We start from the raw sequence: 17,500 nt of genomic DNA, 5'->3' as shown, positions 1-17,500 counted from the left end.
GAATCAGCAGCTAATCAAGCCAACACAACTTCAGTATGAGAAGAGGTACTTACACACTTTGCTAGAACGTTCTTCCGGTACGCTTTGATCCTAAAAGAGGGAATCGTGGATGAGGAGTTTTAGGTTTTATGTTACTTTCTTGGTGTTGCGCACACACACAGTCCGACACTCACGTTTCTCGAGCGATGATCTTGCTGCCGACGGCCGCCTGCACTGCGATCTCAAACATCTGTCTCGGGATCGAGTCCTTCAGTCTCTCACATATGGCTTTTCCCGCACTGTACGCTTTCTCTCTGAACACAAGGACAAATCAGAGCTGGCTTCATTGTTTTCTAGCGATCGCATTACACACAGGGAAGATGCTAAGTGGAGTAATCAGTAAAGTTTGTTCTACAAACCAGTGTTTATGAATACGATAATACATTAAAAATAAAGCTGCAAGCAGCAATTAAGTGGACAAGCACAAAGACATTTTGACATTTAAAGCAATTAAAGACATTTTAAGATGATTTTAGGCAAAATGCCAGAAAATCATAAATATAGTCAACAAGTAATATGATTTAATGGTTTATCACTTTTGACCAATAGGTGGCGCTGTGACCAAATTGATGTGGTGGGGTCAGACTAGGGTGGCAGATCATTGTCAAAGCATTGCAGAGATACAGGCTAAGCGTCGTTTTGGCATCACGCCTAACCTTTGCTGATGCGGTACACAAAAACGGTAACTTTTCCCGGAAAGTTCAGCCGACTATGGTAAAATTGGTATTATCTATGTTCTCGGCATGACCCAAGGAATCTATTAAAACCAGTTTCATTACAATAAGTAAAATTAATGAAATGTTATTAGCATATTTGGAAATTTCATCATAATTTCTGACCACAAAGTTGCGCTGTCCCAACACTTTTTGAGTTTGAGTTATCAAAATCAACTATTTTGGGGTGTCTGCCATTTTGAATTTTGTCATAAAATGTTATATTTTACGAACGCATTGGCATATCTTGCCAATGTGTTCGTAAAATATAACATTTTACGACAAAATTCAAAATGGTCGACGCTCCAAAATGGTTGATATGGGAAAATTGGGTATCGTTTGACTTGGAATGCTGCACCGAATATTATAAGCAAAAAGAGCCATTTTTCATATCTCCTGAGCACTAGGTGACAACACGCCGAAACTGTGCAGGTAACCTCAGGTCATGGTTGTCATAACACACCCCAAGTTTGGTCAGAATACGCTAAAGCGCTGCGGAGATACAGCCTCACGTTTATTTTGCCGTGCTCTTCGTCAAATTCGTTCAGGCGTTAATCGAGACCGGTTTGGCGAATCAACTTGAATTCCATAACTTTTTGTCGCCATGGTCTGAAGATGATCTGGTTTAATTTTCATGAAAATCAGAGCAATGGCCAAGCAGGAGTTCGAAAAAGTAGGATTTTAGGAAAAACATAATTTTGTTTCTATCCCTTATGGTTCAAAAGCTATTAACATAAACGAAAGAGAAAATTTGGACAGTTGGTGGCGCTACAGCGATTGAGTTAAAGAAATTGCTGTGGTTAATGTTCAGACTGTCCTCTATCAGTGTGCCAAATTTCATAACTTTCCTGCATGCGGTTCTATGGGCTGCCGTAGACTCAAGAGCGGATTAATAAGAAGAAGAAGAACGCCAACGGATGCAGGCAGTATTTAACATTATTTTTCTGACCCCATTGGCAGATAATTTGGCTTGTTTTAAGCAAAAACTCACTTCATTTTGAGATCTTTTCATTTTCACTTCATATCTTTAACCCTAACCCTATCTAATCATGAGGAGATCAAGACTTACTTGTGAACGATAATGGCGAGTTCCTCCACTGGCCGCCCGTTGAGGAGGAAGTCCATCTTAATCAGTTCAGCGGCCTCATAACCAGCATCCTCGTAATCAAAACTAGGAAACAGTAAACATATTTACTGAAGAGATAATAAAGGGGCGGGGCTTAGTTGAGTTAGTTAGTAGTGTGTTAAACTGGCGGTTATGGGAAGGGGCGGGACATTTCCCAAACACACTCGAAGCGCTCGACCAATCACAACAAACTGCTCCAGCCGACCAATCAGAGCACAGTGTGCTTTTCAGAAGGAGGGGCTTCATAGAGACAGGAAGTAAACAGAGCGTTACTGACAGACTGGGAAGAGAGGAGCCGCAACAATGGAGAATATGAGGAGAATAATTAACATTCAAGCAGGAAAACATGTTCTAGTAGAGCCTGAAACAACATCAAGACTCTGTAAAAGAGCGTAATATGGTGTCTTTAAGCATTTCTTCATTCATTCGAGCTCACCTGGCATATCCTGATGACATGGACTTGAGCTGGTCGTAAAAGTCCACTACGACCTCATTCAGAGGGAATAGGTACTTCATCATCACTCGATGGTCATCGATGTAGAACATGTTCTTCTGAACAGCCCTGCGGGTCTTCAGCAAGGCAGAGAAGTGCATTGTGGGTTACTACAAATGCAAGACTTAAAGTGTGCTGTCACAGAAATTGCGAGGCAAATTAAAGTGGATTCAGTTGCTTTTTTTCTTCTTTGAATGAAACCAATATTTTTACTTCACTTTCCCTTTTTAGGTAAGGCTGGAACACACGACTCGTATACATACTTTTGTCACGATTTATAGTCTGAAGGAGTCGACGCTGGTTGCAGAAACCCAGAGCCAGTTGGAGTTTACAAAGTTTATGATGCTTAGAGTTTAAAATGCTCAGTTTTAAAAAGTCATGTAGTGTATTCCAGCTTTCGGTAGGTCTTTACCACTAAACTACACTGCAAAAAATGCTTTTCTTACTCAGTATTTTTGTCTTGTTTTCAGTCCAAATATCTAAAAATTCTTAAATCAAGATGGATTTACTAAAGTAGTAAAATGCCATAAGATATTATGTCTTGTTTTCCGGGGATATAAATCAAAATGAAGTGAGTTTTTGCTTAAAACAAGCAAAATGATCTGCCAATGGGGCCAGAAAAATAATGTTAATTCAAACAGAAACAAGATTATTTCTCTCACCCTGACCATTTTGCTTGTTTTAAGCGAAAACTCACTTCATTTTGATTTATTTCCCCAGAAAACAAGACTAAATATCGAATGGCATTTTACTCCTCTAGTAAATGCTTCTTTATTTAAGAATTTTTAGATATTTGGACTGGAATCAAGATCTCACCTCTCACGCCGAATCTCACCTGACACAGACTCATGATCTTCCCAGTGAAGTCGTCCGGAGCGATGATGGTTCCCAGCACCATGGGCTCCAGATACTTCACCACCAGTGACCGCTCAGGGAAGTGAGCAGGGTTGATGATGGTGATCACTTCTTTCCCATGTTCCTACAAAAACACACTCAACTGAGGAATCAACTCTTTGACCCGCAAACGTTCATATATCAATGAGGGGAGCTTATCAATAACTGCTGTATTATCATTTCTGCACACGGTTAATAAGGTCTTGAAGGAGTCGTTCACTTCAGAATTAAAATGTCCTGATAATTTACTCTCCCCCACGTCATCCAAGATGTTCATGTCTTTCTTCAGTCGAACAGAGATTAAGGTTTTTGAGGAAAACGTTCCAGGATGTTTCTCCATATAGTGTCTTCAATGGGGTCCAATGGGTCGAAGGTCCAGATGTGAGTTTCAGTGCAGCTTCAAAGTCTCGACACGATCCAGCCGAGGAATAAGAGTCTCATCTAGACAAACCAGCAGACATTTTATAAAAAAAATAAACATTTATATAGCCTGGCAAGCCAGACCTACATCAAGATGTTGGGTCTGGCAACTCTCCATAGACACGGCTCAATCCGAGGGGCGGATAAACGGCTGTCTTTCAAACTCCCTCTGCACGCAATAGGACAGCGCTACAACCAACCAGAGCGTTTTCCCAACAGCGGAGCTAACGTTAGTTGATAGATTCGACTTTTGAATCTGGCCGGCAAAACTACGAACACATCTTCCTTTTTTTAAGAATGACTTAAGTGCCGTTCTTTGCTCTTTTCTCAAAGAAAAACTTAACTCCAAGTCCTCCAAAGCCGATTCGAAAGACTGTTCGCCAGAAGCAGCAACTCTTCTTTGTTTTCAAGTAGCAGGGAACCGTCGCAACTCTGTCGTCATTATGTTAAGGTGTCCCCGCCTACTCTATACACGACGTGATTGGCTTGACCTAGTTGAGGTTTTTGCAGCTCTGAAAGTCAACGGAGAGTTGCTAGACTACCCTGGCTGCAAAATACATTTTGCTGCTGCTAGGGTGCGTCTAGATTTCTAGGCTTACATTTATATACATTTAACCACAAATGCTCGTCTTGCATGTCCATGACTTCACGCATTACGTAATCACGTTGAAAGGTCACGGTTCAGAAATGTAGAGTAGGGCAAAAAACTAATTTTCTCAACTTCAAAATCGTCCGACATCGTTGTTTTACCTTTTATTGATTCATTTTTTAAATGCCGTTTTGCCATTAAGACACGTTCTCTTTATAAACACAGGTCGGTACTTCCGCCTACGTCCCGCTTGACCTTTCAACGTGATTACATAATGTGTGGCGCATCACAGCGAGTGCAAGACCAGCATTTGTTGTTAAAAAGTATGTAAATGTTTATATTTTTTTACAAAATGTCCGCTGGTTTGTCTAGATGAGACTCTTATTCCTCGGCTGGATCGTGTCGAGACTTTGAAGCTGCACTGAAACTCACATCTGGAACTTCGACCCGTTGGACCCCATTGAAGACACTATATGGAGGAACATCCTGGAACGTTTTCCTCAAAAACCTTCATTTCTGTTCGACTGAAGAGAGAAAGACATGAACATCTTGGATGACGTGGGGGAGAATAAATTATCAGGACATTTTAATTCTGAAGTGAACGACTCCTTTAAGGTATTCTGGGTAGATTTGTAGTATTTTGCGATGCAGTCTCACCTTTATGAGTTTGGCAGACGCCAGCACAGCCTTGTACGGTACAGTCGGAGCCGTTATTATGACCGACGCATTATATTCCTGCTCTAAACGCTGGTTAAACACCTCCATGTGCAGAAGACCCAGAAACCCCAGCCTGAGAGAGACCGACACAGAGAAATTGGTACATTGTGTAATATTTAGGAGGATCTGTTGACAGAAATGCATTATCATAAACATAACTATGTTTTCAGTGGTGTATAAAGACCTTACATAATGAACCGTTATGTTTTTATTAGCTTAGAATGAGCATTTCTCTCTACACACACCGCGGGTCCGCTTACATCGACATGTTTCTATGGTGGCCCTAAACGGACAAACGCGTTTCGTCACTGTGTTGTTCTTCGTGTAAAGAAGCGAGCTAAAGTCAGCGAGTAAAACACTGACACAATGAAGAACAGGTGACAATAATATTCACAATAACATCATTTTACTGAATAATTAAGTAAAGATAATTTCTTAATTTATCTTTGTAAAGAAACCCGCATTGTTTAACTGGCTACTCTCTGCTGTCTCAGACGACGACATCACTTCCTGTCAGTCACCGTAACTTCTGTTGGGTGCAATTCACAACCTCACCACTAGATGCCGCTAAAAATGACACACTGCACCTTTAAAAAGTGAAACGACTCGACTGAGCGATGAATGAGTGTATTCATGTGTACGAACCTCCATCCAGCTCCCAAAGCCAAGCTACTGTCCCGCTGAACCGTCACGCTGGAGTCATTCAGAGTCAGTTTCTCCACAGCGCTTCGCAGGGCGGTGTAATCTGATTGGTCCATGGGATACATGCCTGAAAGAGTTACACAACTCCAGATTTATGTCCATATTATGTCCAAATACAGAGTCTTGATGTTGTTTCAGGCTCTACTAGAACAGGTTTTCCTGCTTGAATGTTGATTATTTTCCTCATATTCTCCATTGTTGCGGCTCCTCTCTTCCCAGTCTGTCAGTAACGCTCTGTTTACTTCCTGTCTCTATGAAGCCCCTCCTTCTGAAAAGCACACTGTGCTCTGATTGGTCGGCTGGATCAGTGTGTTGTGATTGGTCGAGCGCTTCGAGTGTGTTTGGGAAATGTCCCGCCCCTTCCCATAACCGCCAGTTTAACACACTACTAACTAACTCAACCAGGCCCCGCCCCTTTATTCTGCGCATGAATTATTATAATGAGGAATATTGTGACGTGTTCGTTCCCGGAGGAAACTCAAGACTACAATGGAGGCGTTTCAGGAGTTCAGAAACACTGACACTGATATAGAGAAGAGCTGTGTGACTTTGCAGAGATTTTTCATGTTTAAACAGCAACATTACACACTGAAGACAGATGAAGATGTGAAGAAAGCAGAATAGTGATAGTAATATTAGTTTAGCACACACTCACCAGCGAACACCATGGCTTTAGCCGGTTTGAACCCCGGCAGCGCCTCCACAGGCTGTTTCTGCAGGTAAAGTGTGTCTCCTATCTGAGCCTCCTTCACTTCCTTCATCCCTGCGATGATGTAACCCACCTGGCCGGCATACCTGAGGACAAAAGGTACAAATGCAAAAGGTCAAAGGTTAAGCTAGTGCAACTTACAGAGGCAGTCTGAAACATTCCTTCTCAGGGTGTATATGGATTCGCTTTAAGCAACATTGAAGTTTTTTAACCAGGAGTCTGCAGAATCTTTAACATTTTTATTTCTCGTTCATTTTCTTCAAAATTTTTTGTTTTTGTTTTTTTTCAAAATTGTGAAACTCTATTTCTAGACAGGGTTTTTGAAATAAAGCTGAAATCAAATACAATATATAAATATTAGTTGAAAAAGAAAAACTTAAACTAAACGAATATATTAGAAATGTTGCCTTGAATAAGTTTAAGTTAAAGCACTAAAATTATTACTTAGAAATTTAAAAACAATTAAACTCACTAAAACTGAAACAAAAAAAAATTATACTTAAATATCAATATATATAAAAAATATATAATAAACAAAATGTCTAAAAATGTAACTAAAATCAGCATGAAAACTAACAATATAATAATAGATAAAATGTAGAACTGAAATAAAAATCAATTAAACCTAAAGAGCAATAGCTTAAATTGTTTTTTAAAACTAATACAATGACAAAAGCACATAACAAAATTACGAAAAACTAAACTATAAAAATATAAGAATAAAAGCTAATTAAAACTAAAGTAAAAATTAAATTAGATTTTAAATCTTAGAGTTTTATGCCCCCCCCCCACACACACACACAATTTTCTTGATTTAAAAAATAACTATTAAGTAATTATACAATTATGAAATATTTTTGTATAATTATTAGTTGAATAATATGCGGCTCACAGTGTTTGGGTCGGGTGTTGGTCGGGTCTCAGGACGCCCAGCTCATTGACCTCGTACGCCTTTCCCAGGTGTGCCGAGACGATCCGGTCTCCTCTGGACACGCGTCCGCCGAACACAGCGATGTTGGCCACCACGCCTCTGTAATGATCGAACGTGGAGTCGAACACGAGGGCCGTGAACGGGTCGTCCACTCGCGCCGTCGGACTGAAGCACACGGGGAACATCAACACAAATGTGTGAAAGTTATTTCTTTTTTTAAAGGAACTTCTTTTTAGAGAATGAAATTTCGATAGTCCACTTTAGACAATCTACTAACTATAAGTAACTCTGGTTACACTTTATTTTAAGGTGTCATTGTTACAGTGTAATTATATATTTAAGAGTAATATTAAGTAACTACATGTACTTACTATAGGATTAGGGTAGGATTAAAAGCTTGAACTAAACGAATATTAGAAATGTTGCCTTGGATAAGTTTAAGCACTAAAATTACTAATTGGAAAAAGATAAAATGTAGAACTGAAATAAAAATCAATTAAACCTAAAGAGCAATAGCTTAATTTTTTTTTTTTTTTACTACTACAATGACAAAAGCACAAAACAAAATAACGAAAAATGCAACTAAAATTAACACGAAAACTAAAAATATAAAAATAAAAGCTAATTAAAGTAAAAATTTAATTAGATTTTAAATCGTATGCCCCCCCAAACACAAGAACTATTAAGTAATTATACAATGATGAAATATTTTTGTAAATTATAATTATACAATGATTTCATAATTATACAATGATGAAATATTTTTTAAATTTAACAGTTAATTATGCATAATTACATGCAACTAACCCTAACCCTATAGTAAGTACATGTTGTTAATTAATATTACTTAAATATATAATAAAGTGTAACCAAATTAGAGAACACTTTATCCTTGTTACATGGACTTAATGTAGTAAATTATGGGTAACACTTTATTTTACAGTGTCCGCTGTAAAATACGCAATACGTATTTTACATATGTTACATTTACTTACCATAGTAATAACAGTAAATTATGCATAATTACATGCAACTAACCCTCAACCCTACCCTAATCCTATAGTAAGTACATGTAGTTTATTAATATTACTCAGTTCTTAAATATATAATTACACTGTAACAATGACACCTTAAAATAAAGTGTAACCCCAAATTATGCATAATTACAAACCCTAACTCTACTTAAACAGTAAGTACTTGTTGTTAATTAATATTACTCAGTACTTGTATAATCACACTGTAAGAAGGACATCTTAAAGTAAAGTGTAACCCAACAGCGCTCCTCACACAGAGATGTTATGCAGGGAATGAAGCTGAGCCGGTTTTCAGAAACGCATGATAACACATGATGACGATTTACAACAATAAACTGACGCTTCCTGATTCACTCGCTTCCCAGATACACTAGGAAATACACATTCTAGTTTATAAGATTAATAGTAACTAAGTAAAAGCAAAAATGATTGGTAACACTTTAATTCTTTCTATTAACTATTATTAGCAAGCATATTACTAGGATATTGGCTGTTTATTAGTACTTATAAAGCACATATTAATGCCTAATTATGCATGACCTTATTCTACTACATCCTTTAATCCTACAATACCTAAACTTAACAAACTTACTAACGATTAATAAGCAGTAATTAGGAGTTTATTGAATTTGAGGCAAATTTTGTAGCTAATAGTGAGAACTGGACTTTAATCTAAAGTGTGACTAAAATATTAATAACTGAATGAAGCATTATCATTATCATTATCATTAATGAAATACAACAGCGTTTTACTGAATTTTTCAGGGGTTATTTTTAAATCAGCATAAAAACTATTGTGTATATTTTTGTTATACACTACAGTTCAACAGTTTTAGGCTCATAAGATTTGTTTTTTAAAGCAAGGTCAATTTAAATGTTCAAAAGTGACAGTAAAGACATTTATAATGATACGAAAGATTATATATCAAATAAATGCTGTTCTTTTGAACTTTCTATTCATCAAAGAATCATGAAAAATAAAATGCATCACGGTTTCCACAGAAATATGATCTGTTTTCAACACTGATAATCATCATACATGTTCCTTGAGCAGCAAATCATCATATTCGAATGATTTCTGAAGGATCATGTGACACTGATCTCTAATGTATGATTCATTGTGTTGATGTAATCTGGGCTTTGGGTGTTGGATGTGTTCTGATATGATCTTATGAACCAAACAAAACAATAAATCATAATCAGTATGTGCTGATCTTCACTCTCACAGTGACCTCTTGTGGAGAACCGTGAAAGCGCTGATGATACTCACGGAGGAATCCGTTTCACCACCTCTCGGAGAACTTGATCCACGTTTGTTCCCAGTTTCGCCGAGATCTGCAGAGAAACATCAGCACAATCACAAGCCAACGTTAAAATATTATAGAGCCATTATGAAGACAAGATGTTTAAATCTCACCTTGATGCACTCTTCCCTGGGAATATCAAAGACTTTCTCAATCTGTTTCTCCACTCGCTCTGGATCTGCATTTTTCAAATCAATCTGACAATTAAAACAACTCGTTAAAATGACAAACGGTGAAAGATCCGACATTTGATGGTGTTTGAGTCTCTAGTCGACCAGCTGAAGTTTCAATCAACGTGAAAATGTTCACAAAAAAATCTCTGGTAATTTGCTGATTACTAACAATACTTGCATTAAATAAAACATGATGATATAAAACATGCATGTAAAAATATAAAACTGTCGTAAAGCATTCAGATGAATGAAAAATAATGAATGCACATGCAAATATACACTACCGGTCAAAAGTTTGGGGTCAGTACGATTTTTTAATGTTTTTAAAAGAAGTCTCTTCTGCTCACCAAGGCTGCATTTATTTGATAAAAAACAATAAAAAAAACAGTACTATTTTGAAATATTATGACAATTTAAACAGTTTTCTATGTGAATATCTAGTAAAGTAAAGTGTGATCAAAGCTGAATGTTCAGCATCATTACTCCAGTCTTCAGTGTCACATGATCCTTCAGAAATCACTCTAATATGATGATTTGATGATCAAGAAACATTTATGATTATTATCAATGTTGAAAACAGTTATTTACCATTTTATTTCAAAATTCTTTGATGAATAGAAAGTTCAAAAGAACAGCATTTATTTAAAATAGAATATTTTCTAACATTATAAATGTCTTTACTGTAACTTTTGATCAGTTTAACTCATCCTTGATGAATGAAAGTATTGATTTATTTTATTTATTTCCCCCAAAAATAAAATAAAAATTCTTACTGACCCCAAACCTGTGAACGGTAGTGTTTAATGTTACAAAAGCTTTAGATTTCAGATAAATGCTGTTCTTTTGAACTTTCTATTCATCATAGCATCAAGAAATAAAAATGTAAAAAACTGTTTTCAACATTGATAATAATCATAAGTGTTTCTTGATCATCAAATCCTCATATTAGAGTGATTTCTGAAGGATCATGTGACACTGAAGACTGGAGTAATGATGCTGAACATTCAGCTTTGATCACAGGAATAAATTACACTTTACTCTATATTCACATAGAGAACAGCTGATTTACATAGTAATAATATTTCACAATATTACTGTTTGTTTTGTATTTTTAATCAAATAAATGCAGCCTTGGTGAGCAGAAGAGACTTCTTTTGAAAACATTAAAAATCTTACTGACCCCAAACTTTTGACCGGTAGTGTGTTTAGACTAATAAAGATCAAATGCTCAAGGTATTTGAATAAATAAGATTAGGAGCAACATTTATGGTTTTCCTACTTGATGTGAAGACATTTCTATAGTTTATCCAAAGCCTGGGGATGAAATGGCATGTATGAAACGTTTAATGCATTTAAAGTAAGTCTCTCTAACGTTTACCTTGTTTATCACAGGGATGATTGTTAGTTGAGCCTCAAATGCCAAGTAGAAATTAGCGACTGTTTGCGCTTGAATTCCCTTTAAATAGAGAGAAAAAACATACAACACATTTTTTTTTTACTCTTAATGTCAATTATAAAAGGCTGCAGTTTTTAATAATGATGGTTTGTTGCTGATATACGCGAGTCTGTGCCAGTGTTGCCAGTGTTGTTATTGTTAAAATTAAAATTATTTATAACTGTTGCCAAATGAAGCTGAAGTGCTAATATTACTAGCACTGAAATTAAAGATAAACAGAAATATTAGAAAAAGATAAAAGCACACAAAATGACTAAAACTTAAAATTAAAGTAAAATTAAAATTAAAAATATAAAAGACACTGTATAAGCTAATTAAAAATATTAATAAATAGTATAATAGTATATAAATGACACTAAAATAACATTGGTATAGAGCTGGTAAGTCCCGCCCCTTCCGTAAAACCCCGCTGGACCTCAAAGTTGAAAAACCGTCAATGCAAGTGAATGGGAGAAAATAATTATTTTCTGGTCCCGTTTGAATTGTGCTATGAATGTGAACATATGTTGTCTGTGAATTTTTTATATAACTCTCCATGCTACGAGTTTGACAGTATATGGTATGATTCTTCGGCTAGCAGTTGTGGAAAAGACATAACGAGAAAGACTACATGTCGCCTATGTGACGTCACCCCATAAAGTTGACTTACCCGTGGTTTTCGCCAACCTCAACGATTTAGTCCTCTCCCTGAAAGAAGGCGGTGAAGTGCACCAAAGACACATGTTTAGCGGGATCCGTGAGCTAGTCCGTGTGCTAGTGTGTTGACGTTTCAAACGCATCGAGAGTTGTAGTCCACAAAGTGCTCTCACACAAAGTCTAACCGTATCAAACTTCTACCCGCTAAATTGTAGCATTCTTTACACGAAACATTATATAAAAAATTCACAGACAACATATGTTCACATTCATGGCACAATTCAAACGGGACCAGAAAATAATTATTTTCTCCCATTCACTTGCATTGACGGTTTTTCAACTTTGAGGTCCAGCGGGGTTAGCGGAAGGGGCGGGACTTACCAGCTCTATATGCATATGTTCTGAAACTGAAGCAGGGTTAAAAAAACAACAACAAAAAAACGTTTTCTACTGTGTTTAATCTTCTGTAGATAATTAAATATAAGAAAGTTTATTAAGTGTATTACCTGATTTGCATCTACAATGAGCAGAACTCCTTGGCAAGCGGATATGGACCGAGATACTTCATAGCTGAAGTCAACATGGCCCTGAAAAAATAGTGGAATCACTTAAATTACACAGATTGGTTAAACATCTGTGATGTTTAAAGTGGTCCATTATGCTATTTTAAAGGCTCCTAATGTTATTTTAGAGTCTCCTACAACAGGTTTACACGCATCTAAGGTCAAAAACACTAATGTTCTCCTCATAATCTCCAGTGCAGCGTCAGCTCTTTCCTCTCAGTGTCTGAAACGCTTCAGGCTCTCTAAGCCCCGCCTCTCTGAGAGCTGCTCTGCTCTGATTGGTCAGAAAGCAAACGCTCATTATCATATCTGAATCTCAGCTCTTGATCTCAGTGATACGAACAGTGACGATGGCGTGGGTTTCACCGTATCAATCTCAGAGAACAGCGTCTTCTCCACATGAACAACACGAACCAAACTCTTCCAGTCTCAGATACACTACAGTGTTTGAGGGCGGAGCTAAGAGATGCTGCTCAGCCAATCAAGACCACAGGCTGGCATTATGCTAATTAGTTACACACCTATGTAGGAAGTGAGACTGGAATTACTGACGACTCGTTTCAGTTCAAAATCACTTCTTTCTTTTGGGACACAATAACTTTGCAGACCTTGTACATCCACAAACAGCTCTATCACACACGGCATGATATCTGTGCACTTGAAATCACTGTCCTCACAGGTGTGTCGATGAGATTGAGCAGGTACGTCTGTCCGTCGTGCTGATAGAAGAGCGACGCAGTCTGAGCTTTAACAGTGATTCCTCTCTCTCTCTCCACCTGCAGTTTGTCCAGAACCTGCTTGTTACTCGAGGTCTTCGCAATGGCACCTGCGCACACAATCATGAGAAAAAAAGAGATTTTTATATCATTCACAGGAAAGAGTCTCTCCTGTCATCGATGTTTTACAGGGAATCACCTGTGATCTCCAGCAGTCTGTCAGCTAAAGTGCTCTTGCCGTGATCAATGTGAGCAATAATGCTGAAATTGCGAATTCTCTCCACTGGAAACTCTGACATGTCGAAACTCTCCTGTAACAGTCAAAGAATTAAATATACAGTTGCGAAAACCATTAAAACCATTCCACCCATAGTTTCTACTGTAAAATCATAATAGATTATTAGGGGCATAATGGTACATGTCCATTTTCGGTACAAGTCTTTTGGTTCAGTACGCACACGTATAAGTCAAATAAATGGAGTGGTTAGAATCAGGATGCAATAATTCTAAACCTACTCTAAAATATTTTGCTAATATATTCAGCATCCAAAACTTAAAATCTCATTGACTGACTTATTTTGACTTAAAGACAGACATATTTTGGTCTGTAAACTATGGAAGCTTGATTCCGCCACAGAATACAATTTAAAGTAAAGTAATTGCGACTTTTTTTCTCAGAACTGCACGATATAAACTTACAATTGCGAGTTTTAAAGTCAGAATTGCAAGATATAAACTCTGTATTCTGAGAAAAAATCAGAACGGCGTGATCTAAAGTCGCAATTACGTGTTATAAAGTCATAATTGCGAGTTATAAGTCAGAATTACAAGATGTAATCGCAATTGGGAGATAAAAAGTCACACTTTTAAAGTTTTATTCTGTGATGGAAACAAGCTTCCATAACAAATAACTTCAATAAGAACAAAAAAACCTTGAACCATAAATTCAAAACCGCGGTATTACCGCACCGTTATTTTGTGTAACGGTCCGTTACATCCTTACACGTCATTTACTGTCCACCTGAGGGCAAAAACAAGTTAAAGCAACACAGTTTACCTTCTCAGACGCATTAGAGCTGAAGTCTCTGACAGGACTGATGCTTTTCATCCATCTGTGTCTGATGACTGTACATGTGCTCACACAGCCCTGAGATCTGCGCTTAATGCGGCATATTTTAATATCAGGACAGCGTTTGATGAAGGGCAGAAAGAGCCCGTGCGATCTCAACAGAGACAGATGCATCATCTCTATCGGCGCACTAACATGCTATTCCTTTACAGAGAGGCCATGTTATGGCTTTAAACTGCATATCGAACATCCCTTCCCATCGGAACAAAGATTCAAATCGTCATTCAAAAGCACATATTCAGTTTTTATAAAAAGTCAAGTCTACAGTAGATTGTGTACTTCAGTGTGACAGCTACTGCGGGCCGCCATGTTGGAAAAACGTCATCAAGTGTTGCCCTTTAGGAATGATGGGAAGTGTAGTTTAAAACAAAATCATTGCATTTAGATGATTAAAATATCCTCTGCACTCAATTGTTGTAAGATATTTTCTCAAAACTTACTTTTTGCATTATTAATTTCTTCATTTTTTGCTAATTTTTTCAACTGGTGTTCAAATAGATAAAATAGGTTAAATTTCGGGGAAACATCACAAGCTCACTAAGATATCTATCTATCTATCTATCTATCTATCTATCTATCTATCTATCTATCTATCTATCTATCTATCTATCTATCTATCTATCTATCTATCTATCTATCTATCTATCTATCTATCTATCTATCTATCTATCTATCTCTCTGTGTGTGTGTGTGTGTGTGTGTGTGTGTGTGTGTGTGTGTGTGTGTGTGTGTGTGTGGGTGTGTGTGTGTGTGTGTGTAAACAGTCACTGCAAGGCTATATTATGAATAATAATAAAAAAACAATAAACAACAATAACAATAAAGAGAACAGAACAATAAAGAGATACATTTTCTACCTCAATTCTTAAAAATAAACACAATGAAAGAAAATGTAAACAGTATATACTATACTTCTCTGGGATGAGAGACATTTATCATCTGACATTTATTCACATATGATCTGAGTTTTAGTATGAAAACAGTTCATACAAATTCAATGGAGGGGAATGGAAAATGTTTGTTATGGTAGAAAAATGACGAGTTCTTTATAAATTGTAATTTGTGAATAAAAAAGAATTTTCAAAAGCCCAAATGTGAACTCTAAACAGCAACCCTGAGACCTACTGTATCATATATTATATTATCATACAATCCTCAAACCCGCTGCTTGCAGAGAAAGGCTCCCAAAACAAAGTTACTGGGTTTTCACTTTTTCTGGGTTGGTAGAATCACCGGCCACCGGGACCCAATTATATCACTTAAACACGGAAAAAGTCAGATTTTCATGATTTGTCCCCTTTTAATAAATAAAAACATGTGGCGTTTGACTGGAAATAGTTTCATTTCAAAGCATTTTATTTTAATTTAACACAGTACCAAAGTTCATCTTAAATTCAACACAGATTATTTCCAATCTTTAAAGACCTAATATTTAGCAATATTCTATAATGACAAAGATCTTGTGAAGAAAAATGCATGTGGCTAAACATGTTATTAAAGTAATCTTTAGGAACAGCTAAAACATCTAAACAGACGCTGTAAAAGAAATCAGCCAAAGCCGACAGACTACAGTAAAAGACCACATGACTCCAGATGTGTAAAATGATTTCTCATAGATGTGACGAGATCTGCTGCTGAGATCTTCAATCTTCTGCTGTGTCTTCATGTCCTTCTCTAAATCTTCTCATTCGCACGTTTTGATCTTCCTGTTTCTTTCCTAAAAACATCAGATTCTCATCATCTTCACACTCTTAATATTTGCATGTCAAATCCATAGTGATGATGATAAATGTGTCTGACCTGACGTGAGTCTCATGTAGATGTGAAAACCTCCTAACAGACCCAACAGAACCATCATCTGAAAACACCAGACAAGCACATGCACTGCAGATGATGAACTCTCTGAACACAACACAGATCCTGAACACAACACATCAATTCAATCAATCAATCAATCAATCAAATCAATCAGTAAACATATCAGTCAGCCGGTTAAGGAGTTAGTTCACCCAAAATCTGAGTTATATAAACATAATTCCTGGCTCTTCCCAGCTTTATAATGGGAGAGAATGGTTCCTGAGATTTTGTAGCCCAAAAAACCCTCCATCCATCAGAACAGTGATCCATACGGCTCAAAAGACCTTCTGAAGCAAAGCCATGCGTGTTTAAAAGAAAAATATCCAAATTTATAACTTTATGCATGATAATCACTGGCTTCCATTCTAGTTTCGGCTTAAAGTAAGGGGTTAATTGAAATGAAAATAAAATAAAATATAAATATTAGTTGAAAAACTTAAACTTAAAAGAAAATTTTAAATGTTGCATTGGCACTAAGCTGAAATAAGTTTAAGCTGAAGCACTAAAATGATTAATTATTATAAGCTAAATCAAAATAGTAAATCTGTAAACTATAAAAAAATAACACTGATTTGTACACTCACCTAAAGGATTATTAGGAACACCAGACTAATACTGTGTTTGACCCCCTTTCGCCTTCAGAACTGCCTTAATTCTACGTGGCATTGATTCAACAAGGTGCTGAAAGCATTCTTTAGAAATGTTGGCCCATATTGATAGGATAGCATCTTGCAGTTGATGGAGATTTGTGGGATGCACATCCAGGGCACGAAGCTCCCGTTCCACCACATCCCAAAGATGCTCTATTGGGTTGAGATCTGGTGACTGTGGGGGCCATTTTAGTACAGTGAACTCATTGTCATGTTCAAGAAACCAATTTGAAATGATTCGAGCTTTGTGACATGGTGCATTATCCTGCTGGAAGTAGCCATCAGAGGATGGGCACATGGTGGTCATAAAGGGATGGACATGGTCAGAAACAATGCTCAGGTAGGCCGTGGCATTTAAACGATGCCCAATTGGCACTAAGGGGCCTAAAGTGTGCCAAGAAAACATCCCCCACACCATTACACCACCACCACCAGCCTGCACAGTGGTAACAAGGCATGATGGATCCATGTTCTCATTCTGTTTATGCCAAATTCTGACTCTACCATCTGAATGTCTCAACAGAAATCGAGACTCATCAGACCAGGCAACATTTTTCCAGTCTTCAACTGTCCAATTTTGGTGAGCTCGTGCAAATTGTAGCCTCTTTTTCCTATTTGTAGTGGAGATGAGTGGTACCCGGTGGGGTCT

The 17,500-nt window shown here is 37.1% G+C and overlaps 1 protein-coding gene across 2 annotated transcripts in view; it reads right to left on the bottom strand.

Annotated features, from left to right (window-relative positions):
• The window catches only part of guf1 (GTP binding elongation factor GUF1), a 15,417-nt gene extending 736 nt beyond the window's left edge, over positions 1-14,681 (bottom strand). Inside the window, exons 1-16 of one of the 2 annotated variants that reach the window (XM_081382983.1) lie at positions 14,273-14,681; positions 13,415-13,526; positions 13,177-13,325; positions 12,443-12,523; positions 11,223-11,300; positions 9,785-9,868; positions 9,638-9,702; positions 7,295-7,498; positions 6,349-6,488; positions 5,637-5,760; positions 4,932-5,064; positions 3,207-3,350; positions 2,315-2,448; positions 1,822-1,923; positions 174-293; positions 54-90 (exon numbers count right to left, since the gene is read on the bottom strand). In XM_081382983.1, coding sequence (XP_081239109.1) covers positions 54-90; positions 174-293; positions 1,822-1,923; positions 2,315-2,448; positions 3,207-3,350; positions 4,932-5,064; positions 5,637-5,760; positions 6,349-6,488; positions 7,295-7,498; positions 9,638-9,702; positions 9,785-9,868; positions 11,223-11,300; positions 12,443-12,523; positions 13,177-13,325; positions 13,415-13,526; positions 14,273-14,461 — 1,896 coding nt within the window. In that variant the 5' untranslated portion in view covers positions 14,462-14,681. The remainder of the gene's footprint in view (positions 1-53; positions 91-173; positions 294-1,821; positions 1,924-2,314; positions 2,449-3,206; positions 3,351-4,931; positions 5,065-5,636; positions 5,761-6,348; positions 6,489-7,294; positions 7,499-9,637; positions 9,703-9,784; positions 9,869-11,222; positions 11,301-12,442; positions 12,524-13,176; positions 13,326-13,414; positions 13,527-14,272) is intronic. The other variant, XM_081382984.1, reaches the window with a different exon arrangement.
• Between the last annotated feature and the right edge of the window lie 2,819 nt (positions 14,682-17,500).

This window comes from Scardinius erythrophthalmus, assembly GCF_964197995.2.
Source record: "Scardinius erythrophthalmus genome assembly, chromosome: 13".
NCBI lineage: Eukaryota > Metazoa > Chordata > Actinopteri > Cypriniformes > Leuciscidae > Scardinius > Scardinius erythrophthalmus.
This window is presented reverse-complemented; position numbering and strand designations above follow the sequence as displayed.